Source organism: Lolium rigidum, chromosome 6 (genome assembly GCF_022539505.1).
Source record: "Lolium rigidum isolate FL_2022 chromosome 6, APGP_CSIRO_Lrig_0.1, whole genome shotgun sequence".
Lineage (NCBI taxonomy): Eukaryota > Viridiplantae > Streptophyta > Magnoliopsida > Poales > Poaceae > Lolium > Lolium rigidum.
In genome coordinates, this window is record NC_061513.1 from 302,483,898 (window position 1) to 302,507,973 (window position 24,076).

The 24,076-nt window shown below is 47.8% G+C and overlaps 1 protein-coding gene across 1 annotated transcript; it reads right to left on the reverse strand.

Annotated features, from left to right (window-relative positions):
* Positions 1-20,675: 20,675 nt before the first annotated feature.
* Positions 20,676-21,530, reverse strand: LOC124664489 (glycine-rich cell wall structural protein 2-like). Its single transcript, XM_047202002.1, has one exon. It carries the CDS (start codon positions 21,528-21,530, stop codon positions 20,676-20,678), a length of 855 nt encoding a protein of 284 aa, XP_047057958.1.
* Between the last annotated feature and the right edge of the window lie 2,546 nt (positions 21,531-24,076).

A 24,076-nucleotide genomic window follows, 5' to 3' on the forward strand; every position in this document is an offset into this window, starting at 1 on the left:
CCCCTGGCGCTTTTCTATACTCGCCTCCATACTCGCCGGTGGTATTTTAAGTTACCCGGCGCACAGGCGAAGGCGCCAGCTGTATGTTGAATAGGATTCAAAAAAGGCACGGAATAAAGGCCGGATATGGTTGAGATGCAAGGCCGGAGATGGTCCGGCGTCCTCTGCGCCAGCAGGTCGCATAATAGGGGAAGGCAGTGGAGCCTCCGACAGTTGGTGGGGGCGAAGGGGGCGGCGGGGGTCGTGCACATGGTGGTGGAGGTCGTGCGCGTGAAAGGTGGTGGCACGGCGGAAGCCCTGCGCACCGCAGGTGGTGGGGTGCCGTCACTTAGGCGCGCGGAAGGTGGAGGTGGCGGTCGCCGGAGCGCGCGGTAGGTGTTGGGGGTGGCGGTCCCAGGGCGCGCGGCAGGTGCTGGGGGCGGAGGTCACCGGGGAGCACAGCAGGTGGTGGGGGTGATTGCCGAGGCGCGCGACAGGCGGAGTGGGCGGCGGTAGCCGGGTCGCGCGGCAGGCGGTGTGGGCGGCGGTAGCCGGGGCAGGTCGTGGGGGCGGCAGCGGCCGTCCGAGCGGAAGATGGTGGGAAGGTTGGGGAGGAGCAGGGGCAGTGGTGAGATGCGAGGGTGAGGAAGAGCAGGAGCGGGTTGTTTGGGCCACGATGGGATAAGGCAGATGCGGGGTGGGGCGTGCGACTTTTTATCCAAACGTCGCACTGAACAACACATAGTGCGGCGGTACCACCGGCGGTTTTGTCTAAAAATGCCAGCAATAACTATTTCATCCCGGCGAAAATAACTTCGAGGCGCCGGCGGTAAATTCAGCCTGGGTGGCCCACGCAGGACCACTTTACTGCCGGCACATTCAGACCCGTTTCGCCGGTGTAACTATGCTTATCACAGCGCTTCTAGCCCATCTCGCGGGCGGTAATGTGAGGCCCATCCTTGGCCTCGTGGCCCAACACATCGTCGGCGCCTTCTGTCTCGCTTCGCCAGCGATAAGTGGTCTAGCCCCGGCACTTCCAACCAGACTCGCCGGTGGTAATGCGAGGCGACCCTAGAAGGCCTTACCGCCGGCCACCTTGGCCCGAGTTCGCCGGCGGTAATAAGTGCGGCTATAAGCTTATTCCTAGTAGTGACTGCTTCCCAGCGAAGCCACGGCCTGGAGCGTGTAGTGAACATCATTTTCGTCCCATGCAAGCATGGATGCACCTTCAAGGTCACGTACTACAAGAAGGAACGGCACGAGAGGATGTGCTTGAAAGGGCTGTGCATCTGCCCGGTATCTAACTGTGATTTCTTTGCCCCAGCTGCAGTGCTCCTGGATCATCTCACCACCCTTCATGAGTATATATCCATCTAAAAGCATCAAATACTTCGTGCCGTTCGAACTAAAACTCCAACATATCTCTGACGTTCTATATGATGGCGGATACGATCACCTCTTCCTACTTGACATTGCACCACCAGAGTCCCTCCACCATGCAGTCTCCCTTGTTCGTGTCGAGCGGCCGGATCCTCTAGGAGAAAAAAAAAAAGATTGGATGCTCCGTGTGTTTCTCGTCCTTCAAGGGCCATCACCAAGTCTCAACTTTGAACATTGGAAGCCCGTCACAGCCAATGCACAGCTTCTGTGTCGTACCCAAGGTTTCTGATGGGGAAACTGATGTCATGCTCCATATCACCATAGATCTTGCTCCTGACTACTATAATATGTACGAGCCGGAGGAAGAGGATGATAGCGACGAGGACTATGATGAGGATGATGATGATGACGATGATACTGATGAGGAGGTTGGTGACAAGTATGGTGAGGCGGATGATTACAATGGTGTTTGAGGTGGCATTCAGTTGAATGATGCGATGAGCCCGAGAGACTACACAATGTCAGATTTTCAGCGCATTGGTGTTGCCATGAAACAAGTTCTGCTTTACTCATGCAGCCACAATTGGAAGTACTATGTATAGTATCCACCGGAGTTGACTAGGTTGTATATGTTGAACTTCAACTTGGTACTCTCACGTGTCAATCTGCTCCTCGTACTATTATACTACTGTGTTGCGTTGTACTTTTGTTGCTAGGTTAGCTGTTAATAGGGAATTACACTTGCTTAGACCTCATTAGAGCAAACATTTCACATTGATATGGTGATCTGTGCAACTCTATGAAGAGGACCCGGTGGAATGTGCGATTCCCTCTCTTTGGCATGTGGCCTGTTATCCTTGCCTTCCACAACAATGAGCTCTAACATTGCCCTCTTCTCCTCGTCTCGTCCATAGTGGCCTTGTGCATCTAATATTTCCCGAGTGCTTGCCACCTTGCTCGATTCTCTCGATTCTTCTTCTCAGCCATGATCATCTTTACATCCAATGTTTTGATTTCACCATGTCATCAATTTTGTCCCTCAAGCTTCAAGCCTCGGCCAACTTCCTTAGATTCTTCTTTGTCTTCTTATTTCCATCGGGACTTCCCTTGTTTCTTCATCCATTTGGGACATAATCATCAAATTGGACAAATCCCCCCTCCCTCCTTGGTGGAGCTTTGTGCTCTATCAACTTCTACTTCTTGCTACAATGCACAACAATGTTGCAAGACGAACGATTTGTTTTTTTTTTTTTTTGGAAAAGGACATTTGCTTGTACATCCATTGCACCTTTATCCAATATACCAAACAATGCACACGTATTTGTTAGAAAAACTATCGCAAGTATTTCAAACAATGTTAAAAATCAATGAACAATGCACAAAACCTCACACAGTCTTCAATTGATATGGGCATTAACCTTCGGGTAACCGATGTTGCCCTACCCTGTACGATCTAACTGGAGGCCCATGAAGGCACTTGAAGGCAAGGCGGCCCATCCGGGTGGCGCACCAGAAGATTCCTTGACGAGCAAGACTAAGAAGCGGCCGAACAAGGAAAGATTAGATCTAAAATTACTGTAAACCTAGTCGTACTCGGTTAGACCTCTTGAGACCTGGCCTCCTATATAAAGGCCAGGAGAGGGGCTGTCGAGGGACACAATCAATCTTAGCGATCTTAGCCAACAGAAGCTTAGAGCTAGGTCATCATAACACTTAACCATCTCGACGAGATCTCAGCCGAACTTTTCGGCACCCCATTGTAACCCATTATCATCATAATCAAGAACAGACAGGCAGGACGTAAGGGTTTTACCTCATCGAGGGCCCCGAACCTGGGTAAATCGCTCTCCCCGCTTGTCCGTGAACCGATATCTCGTGTCGGCTTGCGGGATTCCATCAACCCTAAGCCCCTATCGGAGGGCATTGCCGAGGAGCACCCTCGACAATTGGCGCCGTCTGTGGGAACCCTGTCGGCACAAGATCGGTCATCGGTAGATCCAGTCATGTCACCGGCAACTTCATCGGCAACTTCATCGACACCGTCATCACCAAACCTGGGAAGCCCGATTCGGTTCGGCTCCTATGAGTTCACCCCGCACAACGATTCCTCCCGCTCAACCTTCTCAGATCTACAAGGAAACATGGAGATGACCTTCGGCAGCGTCCACTACAACGTCAACACGGAAGGAATCTTTCGACTGCTGGAATCGCCCACTTCCAGATCGACGAGTCCAAGCGCGTCATCATCACTCGACCTTTCGGCTGGTCTGACAGGCTCGACGAGTTCACCCGCGCCCTCGACTCCCCATTCGGCGTCTTCCATGTCGGTAGGATCCGACAATCCCATATCTTCAGAGTTAACTTCGTACTACTGCTTGAACTGCGACACCAGGCACGGGCTAGGATCGAGCGACACACCGTTCATCTGTAATGCCCAATATTCATCGGGAGAGGACAGTATCGACAGCATCATCCAAGGAACCACCCGTAGAACGGCGCATCACCAAGTTTATGTTGCCAATAACACGGGAAACACAAGGCTCAGAGGAGACGGAGATCATACTCCTCGTTCCAGTAGACGAGCAAGTTTCGAAAACAGCGCCAGCAACCACAACAGCGACTACACCATCGCGGACGAGGAGTGAGCAGCAGCCAAAGAGGCAGTACTTAACAACACGCCGCTCCCCGCAGGAACCTCGGTTGGAACCCTCAATGCTTATCACTCTATACTAGAGAAAAACCGGGAGCACCTATCGAAACAGCAAGCCACCCTCGAGAGACGCCTATCTGCGGCAGACCGATCCAGCGAACGATGAAGAGCCTCGCAAGGGAGCGCCTCTCGAAATACTCAGGGGGCAGGCAAGCACCGGTCGAGACTATCCAGGCTTTCGGAAGATGACGCTAGAGAAATAACGTCGAACCTGACCAAGTCCTTTATGACTACGGACACCGCGGGCATGCCACGGCCGAAAACCGTTACAGGAGCAACAGCCAACCTCGCTGCATACCTCATCAACCAGCGCCCTGAAGGATCCATGGCTCAAGCTCATCGAGGCGCCCTAGAAAGTCTCGCGATATTGGGAAATAATCTAGTTCCGCAAAAGGAAAAGACCACGTTGCAGGCTAGTGGCTCAAAGCACCATGCGAGAGATGCTCGGGATGAAATCACCCAGAGCAGGATCGACAAAGCAAGGCGACGACGCGCCGCTAGGAAGGAGAATGATAGTGATTCTTCGGATGAGGATCAGGAGTATGACGGCGTGCTTAGCGGAGCCGACTGTTTAAGTTACAAAATCCGCGAGGCGATGCCGCCCAAAAAGTTCAAGCCCACTCCTACCGACGCTGCCAAATGCGATGGGCAGCAGGAGCCAAGATCTTGGATAGACGACTCACCCGCGATTGTGATTCTGCATAAGGGGAACCAGATAGCAGCAATGCAGTGCTTGCAGCTCTAGCTAAAGGATTCAGCGCGAGCCTGGCTAAGGGGGCTGCCGAAGGGTTCCATTAAATCATGGGACGACCTAGTAGACGCCTTCGTTGCCAATTCCCAAGCAACATACAAGAGACCCATCGGGATTGAAGAGTTACGGAATTGCCAGCAAAAGCAGAAGGAATCGATGCGCTCATACATCGGGAGATTCACCAAACTCCTAAACGCTGCCGAAGACGTATCTGTCGACAGAGCAATCGACGCTTTCAGCGATGGCGTCCGGCGTGAAAGCTACATAGAAGAACTCGGACGCAAAAAGCCAAAAACCATAACCAAGTTAATGGAAATCGCCAACAGCTGGGCTGATGGTGAGGACAACGTGCGAAGGCCACGACAGCGCAGTGACGACGAAGACGATGACCAGCCGAAGCATGACTCGGGTGGCCGAAGGGATCGTCACAAGAGAAGGAAGAACCGCAACTATGACGACAACAACCTAGTAGCCGCAGGGTACTTGATGTCTACGGGTGCTTCTATTCTTGTAGACAGTGTTGGGCCTCCAAGAGCAGAGGTTTGTAGAACAGCAGCAAGTTTCCCTTAAGTGGATCACCCAAGGTTTATCGAACTCAGGGAGGAAGAGGTCAAAGATATCCCTCTCAAGCAACCCCGCAATCACGATACAAGAAGTCTCTTGTGTCCCCAACACACCTAATACACTTGTCAGATGTATAGGTGCACTAGTTCGGCGAAGAGATAGTGAAATACAAGTGGTATGAATGAATATGAGCAGTAGTAACGGCGCCAGAAAAGTGCTTGCTGACGTGCAGTTGATGGTAGTAATATTGCAGGAAGTAAAGATGCATTAAAACAGTAAACAAGCGATGATTACAGTATTTGGAAACAAGGCCTAGGGATCATACTTTCACTAGTGGACACTCTCAACATTGATCACATAATAAATAAGTTCTCTTCCTTTGTGCTACATATACTCTTGTTTGATAATGAACACCATTCGTTGTGTAGGGCTACAAGAGCACCTCAATGCCGGAGTTAACAAGCTCCACAACATTCAATATTCATGTTTAAGTAATCTTAGAGCATAATAGATCTTTGCAATCTAAACCGAGTACTAACATAGCATACACACTGTCACCTTTACACTATGAAGGGGGAATAAATCACATCAATACTATCATAGTAATAATTAACTCCATAACCTACAAGAGATTATGATCATAACCTACGCCAAGTACTACACGATGCACACACTGTCACCATTACACCGTGAAGGAGGAATAGACTACTTTAATAACATCACAAGTGTAGCACATAGACTAATAGTGATACAAAGCTCATCATATCGATCTCAATTATGCAAGGCAATTCATGAGATCATTGTATTGGGGTACATGAGAGAGAGATTAACCACATAGCTACCGGCACAGCCCTTAGCCTCGATGGAGAACTACTCCCTCCTCATGGGAGACAGCAACGGTGATGAAGATGGCGGTGGTGTCGATGGAGGAGCCTTCCGGGGGCACTTCCCCGTCCCGGCGGCGTGCCGGAACAGAGACTCCTGTCCCCCAGATCTTGGCTTCGCGATGGCGGCGGCTCTGGAAGGTTTCTCGTACCGTGGCTTTTTCGTATCGAGGTTTTAGATCAGGGACATTTAAATAGGCGAAGAGGCGGAGTCGGAGTGCTGACGAGGCGACGACACAGTAGGGGGGGGGCGGCCCACCCCCTGGCCGCGCCAGCCTATCATCTGGGGCCCACAGGGCCCTCCTCTGGCGGCTCTCGGGTGTTCTGGAAGCTTCGTGTGATTCTAAGATGCTGGGCGTTGATTTCGTCCAATTCCGAGAATATTTCCTTACTAGGATTTCTGAAACCAAAAACAGCAGAAAACAGGAACTGGCCCTTCGGCATCTCGTCAATTGGTTAGTTCCGGAAAACGCATAATAATGACATATAATGTGTATAAAACATGTGAGTATCATCATAAAAGTAGCATGGAACATAATAAATTATAGATACGTTTGAGACGTATCAAGCATCCCCAAGCTTAGTTCCTATTCGCCCTCGAGTAGGTAAAGGATAACAATGATAATTTCTTAAGTGACATGCTACCAACATAATCTTGATCAACATTATTGCAAAGCATATGAGATGAATGAAGTGATAGTAAAGATAATGACTAAACAATTGAATCATATAGCAAAGACTTTTCATGAATAGTACTTTCGAGACAAGCATCAATAAGTCTTGCATAAGAGTTAACTCATAAAGCAATAGATTCAAAGTAAAAGGTATTGAAGCAACACAAAGGATGATTAAGTTTCAGCAATTGCTTTCAACTTGTAACATGTATATCTCATGGATAGTTGTCAAAATAAAGCAATATAACAAGTGCAATAGGTAGATATGTAAGAATCAATGCACACAGTTGACACAAGTGTTTGCTTCTAAGATAGAAAGAAGTGGGTAAACTGACTCAACATAAAGTAAAAGAATGATCCTTCGCAGAGGGAAGCAGGGATTAAATCATGTGCTAGAGCTTTTCAAGTTTTGAAATCATATAGAGAGCATAAAAGTAAAGTTTTGAGAGGTGTTTGTTGTTGTCAACGAATGGTAATGGGTACTCTAACTACCTTATCAACCAGACTTTCAAGAGCGGCTCCCATAAAGGACGTTATCTCTACCAGCAAGGTAGATCATCCCTCTTCTCTTTTGTTTACACATGTACTTTAGTTTCATTATTTATGGATGACACTCCTCCCAACCTTTTGCTTACACAAGCCATGGCTAACCGAATCCTCGGGTGCCTTCCAACATTCACATACCATGGAGGAGTGTCTATTTGCAAAATTAAGTTGCTTACCGATAGATCAGGGCAAAGCATGTGAAGAGAATTATTAATGCAAGTTATTTAATTGGGGCTGGGAACCCCATTGCCAGCTCTTTTTGCAAAATTATTGGATAAGCGGATATGCCACTAGTCCATTGGTGAAAGTCTGTCCGGAGTAAATGACAAGATCGAAAGATAAACACCACATACTTCCTCATGAGCTATAAAACATTGACACAAATAAGAGATAATAGCTTTTGAATTGTTTAAAGGTAGCACATGAAGTATTTTCTTGGAATGGCAGAGAAATACCATGTAGTAGGTAGGTATGGTGGACACAAATGGCATAGTTTTTGGCTCAAGGATTTGGATGCACGAGAAGCATTCCTCTGAATACAAGGCTAGGCTAGCAAGGTTGTTTGAATCAAACTCAAGTATAAAACGGTGCAGCAAGACTCACATATGAACATATTGTAAGCATTATAAGACTTTACATCGTCTTCTTTGTTGTTCAAACACCTTAACCAGAAAATATCTAGACTCTAGAGAACAATCATGCAAACCTAATTTTAACAAGCTCTATGTAGTTCTTCATTAATTGGTGCAAAGTACATGATGCAAGAGCTTAAACATGATCTATATGAGCACAACAATTGCCAAGTATCAAATTATTCAAGACATTATACCAATTACCACATGCAGCCTTTTCTGTTTCCAACCAAATAGCAATTAACGAAATGGTTTTCAACTCCGCCATGAACATTAAGAGTAAAACTAAGAACACATGTGTTCATACGCAACAGCGGAGCGTGTCTCTCTCCCACACAAGCATGAATTTATTCAAACATAAACAAAAATAAAAACAAACAGACGCTCCAAGTAAAGTACATAAGATGTGACCGAATAAAAATATAGTTTCAAGAGAAGAAACCTGATAAATTGTCGATGAAGAAGGGGATGCCCAAGGCATCCCCAAGTTTAGATGCTTGAGTCTTGTTGAAATATGCAGGGATGAACCACCGGGGCATCCCCAAGCTTAGACTTTTCACTCTTCTTGATCATAGTATATCATCCTCCTCTCTTGACCCTTGAAAACTTCCTCCACACCAAACTCGAAACAAACTCATTAGAGGGTTAGTGCATAATCAAAAATTCACATGTTCAGAGGTGACACAATCATTCTTTACACTTCTGGACATTGCACAAAGCTACTGGAAGTCAATGGAACAAAGAAATCCATTCAACATAGCAAAAGAGGCAATGCGAAATAAAAGGCAGAATCTGTCAAAACAGAACAGTCCGTAAAGACGAATTTTCCAGGGGCACTTAACTTGCTCAGATGAAAATGCTCAAATTTAATGAAAGTTGCGTACATATCTGAGGATCACGCACGTAAATTGGCAGATTTTTCTGAGTTACCTACAGAGAACCCTGCCCAAATTCGTGACATACAGAAATCTGTTTCTGCGCAGTAATCCAAATCTAGTATGAACCTTGCTATCAAAGACTTTACTTGGCACAACAATGCAATAAAATAAGATAAGGAGAGGTTGCTACAGTAGTAACAACTTCCAAGACACAACAAAACAGTAGCAAAATAAAGACATGGGTTATCTCCCAAGAAGTTCTTTCTTTATAGCCATTAAGATGGGCTCAGCAATTTTAATGATGCTCGCGCAAGAAATAAGAGTTGAAGCAAAAGAGAGCATCAAGAAGCAAATTCAAAATACATTTAAGTCTAACATGCTTCCTATGCATAAGAATCTTGTAAATAAACAAGTTCATGAAGAGCAAAGTAACAAGCATAGGAAGATAAAACCAGTGTAACTTCAAAAATTTCAGCATATAGAGAGGTGTTTTAGTAACATGAAAATTTCTACAACCATATTTTCCTCTCTCATAATAACTTTCAGAGGCATCATGAACAAACTCAACATTATAAGTATCACATAAAGCATTCTTATTCACATGCATAAAAGTATCATTACTCTCCAGATAAGCATAATCAATTTTATTAGTTGTAGTGGGAGCAAATTCAACAAAGTAGCTATCATTATTATTCTCATCAAGTGTAGGAGGCATAGTATAATCATAATAAGATTTACTCTCCATAGTAGGCGGCACCAAAAGACCACTATCATTATAATCATCATATATGGGAGGCATATCATAATCAACATAAACTTTCTCCTCAATACCCGGAGGGCTAAAGAGATCATTTTCATCAAAACCGACCTCCCCAAGCTTAAATTCTTCCATAGCATTAGCAACAATGGTGTTCAAAGCATTCATACTAATAACATTCCCATTAGCATGCATAAGTTCCACGGGTTTTTTAATTTTCTCTTCAAACACATCATATCCTAATTCAAGATAAAGTTCATAAAGATCTCTCATTTTGTTGTTGTCTTCCATTAAGCCTTACTAGTGAAAATAAAAACAAGAGACAAAAAGATGCAATTGCAGGATCTAAAGGAAATAGCTTCGAGCACACACACAACGGCAACAGAAAAGTACTTAGTTACCTGGGACCGGAGTATGAGTGCCTTTTACCTTTCCTCCCCGTCAACGGCGCCGTAAAAATTGCTTGATGTCTACGGGTGCTTCTATTCTTGTAGACGGTGTTGGGCCTCCAAGAGCAGAGGTTTGTAGAACAGCAGCAAGTTTCCCTTAAGTGGATCACCCAAGGTTTATCGAACTCGGGAGGAAGAGGTCAAAGATATCCCTCTCAAGCAACCCCGCAATCACGATACAAGAAGTCTCTTGTGTCCCCAACACACCTAATACACTTGTCGGATGTATAGGTGCACTAGTTCGGCGAAGAGATAGTGAAATACAAGTGGTATGAATGAATATGAGCAGTAGTAACGGCGCCGTAAAAGTGCTTGCCGACGTGCAGTTGATGGTAGTAATATTGCAGGAAGTAAAGATGCATTAAAACAGTAAACAAGCGATGATTGCAGTATTTGGAAACAAGGCCTAGGGATCATACTTTCACTAGTGGACACTCTCAACATTGATCACATAATAAATAAGTTCTCTTCCTTTGTGCTACATATACTCTTGTTTGATAATGAACACCATTCGTTGTGTAGGGCTACAAGAGCACCTCAATGCCGGAGTTAACAAGCTCCACAACATTCGATATTCATGTTGAAGTAACCTTAGAGTATAATAGATCTTTGCAATCTAAACCGAGTACTAACATAGCATACACACTGTCACCTTTACACTATGAAGGGGGAATAAATCACATCAATACTATCATAGTAATAATTAACTCCATAACCTACAAGAGATTATGATCATAACCTACGCCAAGTACTACACGATGCACACACTGTCACCATTACACCGTGAAGGAGGAATAGACTACTTTAATAACATCACAAGAGTAGCACATAGACTAATAGTGACACAAAGCTCATCATATGGATCTCAATTATGCAAGGCAATTCATGAGATCATTGTATTGGGGTACATGAGAGAGAGATTAACCACATAGCTACCGGTACAGCCCTTAGCCTCGATGGAGAACTACTCCCTCCTCATGGGAGACAAGCAGCGGTGATGAAGATGGCGGTGGTGTCGATGGAGGAGCCTTCCGGGCACTTCCCCGTCCCGGCGGCGTGCCGGAACAGAGACTCCGTCCCCCGCATCTTGGCTTCGCGATGGCGGCGGCTCTGGAAGGTTTCTCGTACCGTGGCTTTTTCGTATCGAGGTTTTAGGTCAGGAACCTTTAAATAGGCGAAGAGGCGGAGTCGGAGGGCTGACGAGGCGACGACACAGTAGGGGGGCGCGGCCCACCCCCTGGCCGCGCCAGCCTATCATCTGGGGCCCACAGGGCCCTCCTCTGGCGGCTCTCGGGTGTTCTGGAAGCTTCGTGTGATTCTAAGATGCTGGGCGTTGATTTCGTCCAATTCCGAGAATATTTCCTTACTAGGATTTCTGAAACCAAAAACAGCAGAAAACAGGAACTGGCCCTTCGGCATATCGTCAATAGGTTAGTTCCGGAAAACGAATAATAATGACATATAATGTGTATAGAACATGTGAGTATCATCATAAAAGTAGCATGGAACATAAGAAATTATAGATACGTTTGAGACGTATCAGTACTCTGATCGGCAGGACGATCGATATGACGATAGAAGAGACGATCAACAGGACGGTAATCGGAACAACTCTGGGAACCGTGGCAATTATAAACCACGGCAGCAGAGGACTCCCGAACTGCCCTACGCTGAGCAGATCAACGCCCCCTGTTACCTGCACTCGTACGTCGATTCTAAGGACAGCAAAACGAAGTCGAGTCACCTGCTCAGGGACTGTCGGCAGTTCATCGACATGCACAAACTCATCCAGCAGGCAGGCCAGCAACCGCAACCACCACCACCCCCACCCCCACCTCCACCGCAGCATCAAGTCCAGCAGGCTCAACCTCATCAACCCAACGAGGCGTTTCCACCACCACGAGGGCAGATGAGCATGATCCATAGGACAGGTGTCTCGAGAAGAGAAATGAAGAAGCTCACCCGAGAGATTAACCTGGCAGAAAGCATCATGGCGAACATCCCTGAGTATGTCGAGTGGTCCTCCCAGAACATTACGTTCGACCGAGCAGATCATCCGATGACCATACCAAAACCAGGACACGCTGCCTTAGTAGTCGAGGCACAAATCGGGGGGTTCAAGATGAGCAAAGTCTTCATGGATGGTGGAAGCGGGCTAAACCTGATATTCGTCGACACAATCAAAAGTATGGGGATCACCATGAGGATGCTAGAAGAAACAGACACCTGCTTCCATGGGATTCTTCCGACTGCACCAGGTTACTCTCTTGGCAAAGTTTACCTGAATTTCGTCTTTGGCAAAACCGACAATTTCAGGAAGGAAAAGATCGAGTTTGAAGTAGTGAATTGGGAATCACAGTATCACGCTATACTCGGAAGACCAGCTTATGCCAAGTTCATGGCTGTGCCGCACTACGCATACCTCAAGCTGAAAATGCCTGGGAACAACGGGACAAACATCACAGTCTATGGAAGTTTTTCACGCTCGGACAATTGTGATCGCGACTTTCTGAGGATTGCTGCGAAGTTTGGGTTAAAACAAGAAATTATCGATCCTCCACCCAAGCTATCGATACGTGAAATTAAGGATGAGAAACGTGTCAAGGAGACCAAGAAGAAGCCAGACGATCTTGCTCCAGAAGCTTCGGCAACAAAAATCTCGACAGCTGATGGCACAGCAGTCTTACAAGACAGCAAGACATTGGAAATCGCTGTCGAGACCCCCACTGCAGTCAACGACGCTTCAAAAACCGTTAACGCGGTAGACAAGCCTAAAGATAAGAAGAACCCCTTCTTTGCTTAGAATAGTCGAATAATGTTTAGCTTTCTCTTTTACTTTCAACAGGGTTTCCCCTTTTTTACGCCCTTTAGTACCGTGTTTACCTTATTAATGAGAACTTCAGTTTTGATCCCTTGATAAGCATGCAGTAATTTGGAACACTTAATCCGCAGCATCGTAAACTTTGCTTGCACCCCTCGGTGAACGATGGTGCAATGTAGTACGCGGCAAAATATTGTGTTCCGAAAAAGCCTCTACGAGTGTTAAAGGATGCAAAAACAAGGGCGATGACCTTTCCCTCTGCTATAGATGCCTCTACGAGTGCCGAAAATAGCAAGAGTTTGGAAATATACATAATACAACCCATGTTCGATATTTTACTTATGGAAATATCAAATAACAACAGGCTCATCGGCAGAATCATTGCACCCGAAATTTTCGGGAGTGACTGTCGAAGCATACATCGGTTGAAAGCAAAGTTGCACATACAACGGGTTTAGCAAGACCTGCAACACGAGCTGATCACTCAAACATTTGCTGACCAACGAATACGAAAAACGTTTAAACGGATAATTAAGATTTGCTCCCTCAAAAATTGCCAACGGCATCAACACGGTAAAAGTACATATACATGTATCTACCGAATAAAAAGTTTCGGCTAAACAATCCTAACACTTGGATGAAGTAGCCAAAATAACCTATTTACAAAACAACCCTAATCCCTGAAATCACCCTTGCGGAGTTTCTCTTTCCTCAGGTACCTTTGAATACTCCTCAAGCTTGTCGACAATTATATTGGCAGGCAGCAATACCTTCGGATACAGAGTCTCCAAGTCACCAACCGCGTTGGCGATAGCAAGCAGATTTGCTGAGGGGTAACGTGCAAGCACAAGGGCAAGTGTAAACCTGGCCCCTGCGAAAACTTGAGCTCGCACCAAGTCTCGAATATTCTTGGCATTCCCAAACTCAGACATCAGAGTCAGCATCATAGGGGGAATCGCGTTTAAAGGGAACATCGTCTTCCAAACTACCCTCATGGCTTTGTAGCACTTGTCGAAGAATTGGTGGACTTGTTGAAACCGATCCTGAAATTGTGCTACAGCCGAAGCCTTCGAGTGGTCTCGCCAGAAAATTTCTTCGGCTGATGACAGCTGGGTCAATGCGTGCGCACGCTCGTGAATCCGCTTGTTCTCTTCCACACGGTTTAAAGCTATGACTGGCAAAGGAATCAATAGAGGATCAGACAAGGCGTTGTTGACAAAAGAGCGCAGGGATCAAGAAACTTACAGTTCAAACTCTCGGTAGGTTTATGCAGTTCAGTAAGAGCGTACCGCTCCACTTCGGCTGCAACCTCGCTCTTCTTATTGACAATAGCAGCTAAGGCATAAGTGCTGCGAAGATCCTTTTCCATCTGAGTGATCCAATCCTTCATACGCTGGATTCGATCACCTTCAGGAAGAGCACCCGAAGAGTCGTCGACAAATGAGGGCACTGGGAAAACCTGCAGGAAACAACATTAAAAGGGATGACGGATCGGGTCAATTCGAGCATCCGAAGTAACTCCCATCGGGAGAAGTGCAAGTAAAAATATCATAACAAAGGTGTACTAGCAACATTGCTAGCACGGAGTTTATTACAAACATAAGTTTTGCAACAGAACAATGTTTCACATCAGCTCGAAGATAAGTTTGTTACAAAAATCAAGGGGCTTGGGTCTGAGTCGATAAACTGGGACCAGCCGATGTCTTTCTTGACGAAACTAGTTCAAGGAGCTGGCGAGCACAATTAAGGGCAGACGTTTTAAAGGCGCTTAAATCAACAAACTGCCCATCTTGCTCTTTCGGCAGCTCCTTAGTCATTTCTTCGATGTCAGCCTTAAAGCAGTGACCCATCATAAGTTGGAAGGCAAGGAGGGCACCATAGGTACGCGAAGTGCGCTTGAATACCTCGATAACCTCCTTGGTGTCAACCGCGAAGGCATCGATCAACTGCCCCAGAGTTTTGTCTTGCTTGATCTTGGGGAAAATCATCGAGTGCATCCGCGCCATGGCACCTTTTCCTTTTTCGAGAAGCTCCCGCGTAAGCTGGTGGGAGGCGAGAGGCATCGATACACCGTTCGCAGGGGAGTTATTTGGAACCTTGTCCAAGGCACTGGCGGGGATGTTGGCGGCTTCTGCAAAAGAATAGAATAGAAAAGATCATTAACAGAAGATCAAATTCGTCAAATACGATAATCGACAGAGAAGTATAAAAAAGATTACCAAGCAAAGCTAGCGAAGACTGACGAAGGAGTTCATCTTTTTCAGCTGCCTGAGCTTCGGCAGCCAGCCTTGACGCTTCTTCCTCCTTCAGCTTTTCCTTTAGCTTGCCTAGTTCCTCTTTCAGAGAGTCGATTTCTTGGCGAGCTTCGGCAGCTATCTTGACTGCGCCGTCCAACTTTGAGGAAGAAGATTCAACTTCTTTCTGCAGTCGAACCTTGTCGGCCTCCAGAGAAGTGAACTGGGAAGCGAAGGTCTCCAAAGAGGAAATAACACCTTGTAGATCCTTAAGGAAAAAGGATGTTTTACAAAGAATCATTAGACAAGGCACATTTCAAGAAATTCGTGTTGTACTCAAAAGGGACTTACAGAAGGAGGAGTCGTGGTAGTGGCAGGAACATCTTTCCCCTTGGAAAGGGAAGAAGCAGTCGATGCCTGAGCCGCGGGGGCTGCTTTAGGAGCCGAAGCTTCGGAACCCGCAACAGCCGGTGGAGCAGCACCAGATTTGGCTTTCTTAGACGGAGGCTCAGTAAAACCTTCGTCACTACAAAAAGGAAATGATCGACAGAAGTTATGAAAAGAATGCGAGGAATAAGCGGACAAATTATGGCATCAGGGAAGAAGGTGCTTACATATCGAAGAGATCGTCTTCGTCGGCAAAGCCGCCGGTTGATCTCTTCACGGGCGAAGCCCTAGTCTCCTCCACAACTGCATTAACAAAGGCATCACGATCAGCGTCATCATTACGCACTGATCCCTCTGTGTCGCAAGCATCATCGGCTGAAGGAGGAAGATCGGTGTGAACAGTTTCAGAATTTATCGGATCATCGTGTTCGCTCTCTGGGCCTGTGTGTTCGATAGTGTGAAAATCAACACGTACTGAGGAGCCTCTTCCCTCAGAAGTATCATTTGGCGAATCGTGCAAGTTTCCAGAGGCTATGGGGATCTGTCGAAGAGGAAAACAAATAAGAATAATAGTAATTATGTTGACTAAGTGGAAACATCATAGTGAGAATATGAAAAGGGAAGTTACCTCTGGTGGCGGATGATCGGCATCAAGAGGAGTGTAAGAAGATATCAATGGGATTGAGTCTTCCTGACTAAAAAAAAGTAAGGCGACAGACCTCATCAAGCGACTCCTTTTCCGACAGTTCGGCAGCATTAATCCTGGTTTCATCCTTCGGACCTGAATACAACCACATTGGATGAACTCTGGCCATGACTGGTTGGACTCGACGTTTCAGGAACACCGCTGCCACCTCTGTGCCAACCATAGTTTGGCCATCGGTCTCTTTGATTCGAAGAAATTTGGCAAATAGTTCGTCGGCTGCTGCCCTTTCGTCGGGAGAGAGAATGTTCTTCCAGGAATCCTTAGGCTTGGCTTCGAGGACGTCGGTAAAGCGAGGAAGCTGGGACTCGGTTGATAAGGAATCCTTGACATAAAACCATTTCAGTCTCCATCCTTGCACAGATTCTCTCATTGGGAAATTTAAATAATTAACCTCCGAACGAGCCACAAACCCCACTCCTCCGATGACGAAGGATCCATTACTACTGCTGTACCTCTTTACATAAAAGATCTTTTTCCACAATCCAAAATGAGGCTCAATGCCCAAAAACGCCTCGCAGATGGTAATGAACACAGCGACGTGAAGGATTGAGTTAGGAGTAAGTTGCCACAGTTGGATTTAGTAAGTCCGCAGAAGATGAAGAAGGAACTCATGAGCGGGAAGCGAGAGACCCCGATATAGGAACGACAGGAACATCACGGTAAAGCCAGCAGGAGGATTGGGCCGAGAAATCGCACCTGGAAAAATCACATTCCCCTCGTCGGAGGAGATTAATCCCAGGCTTCGGGATCTCTTCTCGTCGCGCTTGGTGATGGTTGACGCTATCCAATCCCCAGGTTTGGCTATCGAGCCTGACGGCGCCGGCGGCGCCGGAACTGGGGGAGGAGCGTCCGGAGCGCTTCCCTTCGGAAGGTTCGAGGAGGATTTGGCGGCGGCGCCTCCGCTAGTAGAACTGGCGGCGGCGGTAAGGCTCTTCTTCTTCACCATTGCGAGATCTGGGGAAGATCGGAAAAGCGGTGGTGGAGCGCAGTAGTTGTAAAGGAAGGAAGAAGAAGAAGGGCGAGGAGACGCTATGGCAAGAGTGGAGAAGATCAGAGATTTTTGCTCTTTGGCGATTTTAAGAGAGGGAGAACTTGAGGGCTGTGTGGGCACGTGTCGTTGCTGCCAGTTCTTTAAGTGGACCTTTTCCATTAAAGATTGTGGAAATCGAGGAGGCGCCTCGGTAACTGTGCGAGAAGGGCGGATATTGCTTAAAAACAGGGCCAAACAGAGAAAGAATAGGCCCAGCGGGTCGCGTCCTGTCAGTAAAAATCAAGGTACCAGCAAAGCGTCATCAATGACGTCATGAGGAATGCTCAAAGCATTCGAAGGAATGAAAAGGTATCGGATGGTGAACTTGAGTCTATGCGCAGATTGCAAGCATCCGCACCTAGACTCGGGGGCTACTCCCATCGGGAGCGCTGGACGCGCACCCGATAGAGTGAAGACTCGAAGAAATAAACCTTGAAGGAAGAAATAATTGCTCGATTTGAGTCTGTACCCGGTTGCAAGCACCCGTGCCCAGACTCGGGGGCTACCCCCATCGGGAGCGCTAGACGCGCACCCGACAGAACTTTTTTGCACTCTAGGATCATGCCCGGGGACTTGATTCTGTGTAGGGTAACGTTGTTTTGCCATCGGCAGTTAACCAGCAAAAGTTGGGCACGTTACTCATTATCCCTTGCATGAGGAAAATATATCGGATGAACTACGAAGACTTGCGGAAAAACTTCGGCAGAGCAAAATGTTCGAGTGGTACAACTTGAGTCTACGCACGGGTTGCAAGCATCCGTACCTAGACTCGGGGGCTACTCCCATCGGGAGCGCTGACGCGCACCCGACAGAAGAAGATGATGCAGATTCAAGAAGAACAAGAACAATCAAGGAGAAGAACATTGGGTGAAGGCACGCTTTAGTCTCTACCCGAACTACCTTCGGCTAGACACTCGGGGGCTACTGACATGGGCATTACCCTTCGGGTAACCGATGTTGCCCTACCCTGTACGATCTAACTGGAGGCCCATGAAGGCACTTGAAGGCAAGGCGGCCCATCCGGGTGGCGCACCAGAAGATTCCTTGACGAGCAAGACTAAGAAGCGGCCGAACAAGGAAAGATTAGATCTAAAATTACTGTAAACCTAGTCGTACTCGGTTAGACCTCTTGAGACCTGGCCTCCTATATAAAGGCCAGGAGAGGGGCTGTCGAGGGATACAATCAATCTTAGCGATCTTAGCCAACAGAAGCTTAGAGCTAGGTCATCATAGCACTTAGCCATCTCGACGAGATCTCAGCCGAACTATTCGGCACCCCATTGTAACCCATTATCATCATAATCAAGAACAGACAGGCATGACGTAAGGGTTTTACCTCATCGAGGGCCCCGAACCTGGGTAAATCGCTCTCCCCGCTTGTCTGTGAACCGATGTCTCGTGTCAGCTTACAGGATTCCATCAACCCTAAGCCCCTATCGGAGGGCATTGCCGAGGAGCACCCTCGTCATCAATCGTTGACACCACTTGGAGGTGCATTTCTCATTTAACACTTCCTCCAAACATCAACTCCAATGGCTATAAGTCGCCCTTTTTTCTTGAGGTGTTTTGTGGTATCCTAAAATAAATAGCAGCCATCTAATTTCGTGCATCCAATGGCCCATAACAATTTTTACTTGTGCCAAAAAAGTGATAAGTATGATTCGTGGTGTTAGTTATTCATCTAAGATGATCTATGGCTTTAAGTTATTAATGTGTGTTAGTTCTCTCTCTTGATATGATATGTTGTACACCATGTAATATTTGCCTTATAATCTCGAGAGGGAACTACCCTTTGAAGTGTGGTAAAGTGTATGGCGAGAAGTGACATTATCGTGTCAGAACTTTTAACACATGGAAGAGGGGGATAAAGGGAGACTCGCCAAGCTCATATCGATGACCATGGGGTAAAACCCTTAATTGCGATAGTTAATATGTGATTTGCAGAAGGCTAGTCACAGTGGTTATTTAGAGATACGATGACCGATGGCCTTCTGGGCGCATCTTGTTGTGGAGTTCTCTCCACACACAATATGATTAAAATCATATTTATCTTGATTAACATGAATCTCAATACTAGAGCTAGATCCAATAATGTCTGAGAACACTTTGTCCCATTAAGTTTCAACCCATTTATCACTACACTTTTAGTTATTGCTTTGTTTACTTTCTTGCAACCAATCACAACAACCTTTAAAACACCTTTATTTTGAGATTAAAGAATGATTCATAAGTAGCCTTTAATATATATATTAGCAAGGGGCATTAAGACCTTAACTGGTAGCTCCTCGTGATTCGATACTCTTATTTCATAACTAGCTATAATTGATCTGTGTACTTGCAGTCGTCAACCGTCATGCTCCCACATGCGCACGTTGGTGCACTGGCGGTAGCCTATTTAGGTGCGCTAGCGATAGCCTATTCCCTAGTAGTGATGCATAGAACTAAGCTTGACCAAACTATTGTGCCAAATGGTACTTTAGTTGGATATCTAGATAAGACTCTTTTCAAAATTAAAATCTAGATAAGACTTCAATTGAGTGAAATTTGGAATCACTCGGCTCGGAAGTACATGCTCATATAACTACACCTACTGCAGTTATATTTGTAACATGAACCTAAATCGTATTAGCATTTATGTCTCGGAGCTACTTTGGTGTTTGCATTATTTTTTTAGAGTATGTCCTACCCCACATTCTTTTCATCATTCGTCACTCGAATCACTTGCATAAGTACTTGTTCTTTGTAAGATGTACTTATTACATTTAAAATTCAATATCACAGTCAGATGTCAGCCTATTATTTTAAGGTATCAAATTATTTTCCATGAGATATGTAAGGATGGCTTGCAATGGCCAATGTTAAGGACTCAAGGAGACATGGCTCATTTGTATCCACATGCAATGAGTACTTACTGCTTAGATGTATAAACATGCATGGGTTCTGTTAGTCGACGACATTAGTGAAACTTGGTGACATGAGTACATGAATAAGTGGTCACTGATAAAATTCACATTGTTTAGTGGGCAGAATCAAGATATACAAGAACAACATAGCATGCATGCACGATAACAGTAAATAAGAATCGATAACTTGATATTCTTTGATGACAAAAGTGATTACATCTCAAGTGGTTTGCTCCACTACCTACGTGCTTCGACTAGAATCATACATGGAGCCCTTTATTAGGAGCATAGTGAAAACCCTAAGAATAAAGAGAAACTTAACTTATGTGGAACATGAAGAAACTAAAAATGCGTGATGGGCTCCCTTCTAGCTTATTCAGAAAAGAAAATTTAAGGGTATGTACCGCTACCGGACCCTTCTCCCGTGCCTCCTCCGCTGCCAACACCGCCATTTTCGCTTCCACCCGCGCCACCTCCGCCGCCTGCACCGCTTCCGGCAGCATAGCTCGAACCGGAAGGGCCAGCGCTACCAGTCCGTGCAGCTCCGAAACCTGCACCAGACCCAACTCCGACGCTTGGCCCTTGAGCGACACCTTTAACTATGCCACCACCGTTGCCGCTACCCTGTCCACTGGCACTGCCCGAGGTGCCGTCGTTACCGGCATTTCCAGCTCCAGTTCCTTCTCCACCGCCATTTCCACTGTTCCCACCGCCACCACCGGTACCGCCACCAGCGGCATCGGAGTAGCTGATACCACCAGCAGAAGGAGCTGGTGCTACGCTACTCTCACCACTTCCTTCACCACCACCCTCTCCGGCTCCTTGTCCGCTAGACCCATTGGCGCCAGCACCTTGGCCCTCTCCCCCACCACTACCACTAGCATTGGCCTGCCCACTGCCAGTAGAACCACTCGCACCAGAGCCGATGCCACCGCCGGTCCCGGAACCAGATCCGGCTCCGCCATTTGAACCACCGCCGCCGCCTGCTCCTCCTCCTCCACCGGCTCCCTGGGCATAGTTAGACTTGTAACCTGAACCTATGAAGGTTTCACCGTATCCAGTGGCACCACCTTGCCCGCCTCCTCCACCGTATCCACTTGCACCTGCCCCACCACCGCCACCTCCGCCTCCCGACCCTCCTCCTGATGCGCTGGATGAGCTAGCTAACATACGTGAAGCACTGGTGAAGCCAATGCTCAAGAGCACAACAAAGCCAAGAGCTACAAGCTTAGTGGTAGCAGCCATTGTGAGTGAGCTCGGTGCAATACTGTGAGATGAGTTGGATGCTTAGCAGCAGGGTTGCGTGGGTATATATAGCGGTGGTGTGCTGGAGGAGGGCCATGCAGGGTGCACCTCGAACGCGCTCTTTGGGTTCGATGAGAGGTCGCATGCATGCTGTACCGCTGACTTGCACTGCTAGCATCGATCTTGCAGCTAGACTTCATTAATTTGTTGAGCAAATCTCTTCATATCTCAGTCACGGTAATGCAGTACCGCTGACTTGCACTCCTTGCGGTCAGCGGTAGAAGGGTCTTGAGTTACCGGCAACTTGGTTTCTCTCTAAAATTAGCAAAACTACTCCTTGCATTATTTTCTCGAGCAAATCCTTGCATATCTTTGATCTGACAGTAGCTAACTAATGGGAAGAGGTCAGCTGTAGATGGGTCAGAAGTTACTGACAGTCTGGTTTCTCCCAAAGTCTAACTAATTAGCTGGAGATTCGATCTCCTGACACTGATATATATTTTGGGCAGTAACTTGACATAGGCTGATTATTTATACGTCCTCCCCAACGTGAAGAAACGTGACTTCTCTAGCTAATCGATGTTATGACCTTGTCCGAAGTAATGATCGATATACACATGCATGCAGCATGCATGGACATGAAGCTCTGGGATCCCTTCCAGCGATCTGTTCGGAGATTATAGTCCAATCTCTTTTTCCCCTGCATACATACACCGAATATGATATACTTTATGCTTCGTCAGTGTGCAAAGTTGAAAAAAAAACCTAAACTTGCTATAATGCGGCAAGCTTGGCATATCTGAACTCTATTGAAGAAAATATAGTACATAAGTAAAATCGTTAACTACATCAAAATATATATGAGTGGGAGAAAAAAGTTTAGCTCGCGTCATTCTGAAGGGGCGTAGGCAGGTTGGCTAGCGTTGGAGCTACAACTGGTCAATTTCAGCAGGCCCGCTCTTATCTTTTTTTTTTCGAGGTTGACGGGGGGAAATTCCCACCGCTTGTTATATTCCACGAAAGTAGCCTGGCAGGCCCATGTTCTTACAACAGATGTGGGGAGATACACGGGGGATACAGGAGAGAAGGAAACAATAAAATACAGAAAAAAAAAACTAGAAAAAGAAACACAAAGGGGAGGGGGAGGTTAGCAACCGAAGCCAACCGAACCCCCCGGGAGGTCAGCTCCGCAAAGGACAGTCATTGCGACTTGGCATGGCGAGCGAAGGACGGCGACGAAGACCTGCAGAACCGAGACCAAGCTCAGTCGAAGGGCGTCGGATAGCCGAGACTGGGGCGACGACACCGGTGTGCCGACCCCGTGGTCGAAGGGCGATGCAGAGACGAGTCACGCCACAAGCGCAAGCCAGACAAAGCCAAAACCCGACGTCACCTTGAGGGCCTCACGCCAACCGCTAGCGAGCAACTCCGGAGAGAAACCACACCGCAAGCATACCGAGGGAGCAGGCAGTGGAATTCGTGGAGCCCATCAGAAGCAAACGAAGAACCATCCCGGCACGGACGAAGGGCGTCGGATAGCCGAGTCCGTGCGGCGACACCGGTGTGCCGCCGGCGATGCCGAAGGCGGTGTGCCACCAAGACCAACACAGTTGAAAGGCATCGGATAGCCAAGACTGGGGCGACGACACCGGTGTGCCGCCCCCATGGTCGAGGGGGCGCATACCGAGGCAACCCCAGGACGTCCAGGTGGCTCGGACGGGGCCACCATGACAACGGCCTAGGCCCGTAAATATACGAGCGGGCGGCCAGCGGGAAGACGAGAGGTAAGCATAGTCCCGAACGCGGCGAGGTGCACAGAGCCAAAAGAACGCCTCCAAGGAGGGGTATGGCGACAGCGGCGTCATCGTCCATGAGCTTTCGCTCGGATGTGCACCTACAACCAAGCATCAAGACAGGCTGACCTCCCCCACCCAGCAGGAACCACGGCGAGGGGTGGACAAGGGCCACCGGAGAAGGGGAGTGGTCGAACTGCAGGGAGCCCCCACCCCGGACGGAAGAGCAGCGGCAAGAAGAGGGGCAGCCACCCAGAGGCCCGTCGCAGGGGCGCGGCGCCGGCCGCGCACGACAGCGAGCCACGCACCAGGGGTCGGGATCAACGGCCGGACACCCAAGGCGGAGACTCGGAAGGCAGCCGGACCACGCAGCAGCCGGCTTGACGACGCCGGGAGCCGAGGTGGAGAACGTCTTGACGGCTTGACGACGCCAGGGAGCAGCAGGGGGGCCAGCAATTGATCCCGATGGGGGCGCCGAGGCCTGGGGCGACGGCTGGGCGGGTCGGACCGCACACCCACGGGATCAAGGCGGAGGAGAGAGCGGCGGCGCCTGTTTGCGTGCGGGCTTGGGGGCGGAGTGGCGGCCACGGCGGATCTTGACGGGGGCGCCGTCGATTGGCGCAGGTTGCGCGCATGACGCAGCAGTGGCCCCAGGCGGAGAGCAGCCGTTGCGCACGCGCAAGACCCGGCGGCCGCCGTCGTCTGGCACGACGGCCACAGGCGCTGTGCCTGGAGCGCCAAGCAGCCCAATGT

Bases quoted from the DNA above. Each gene is read 5' to 3' on its own strand.
- LOC124664489 (XM_047202002.1), bottom strand. From the start codon at position 21,530: ATGGCTGCTACCACTAAGCTTGTAGCTCTTGGCTTTGTTGTGCTCTTG.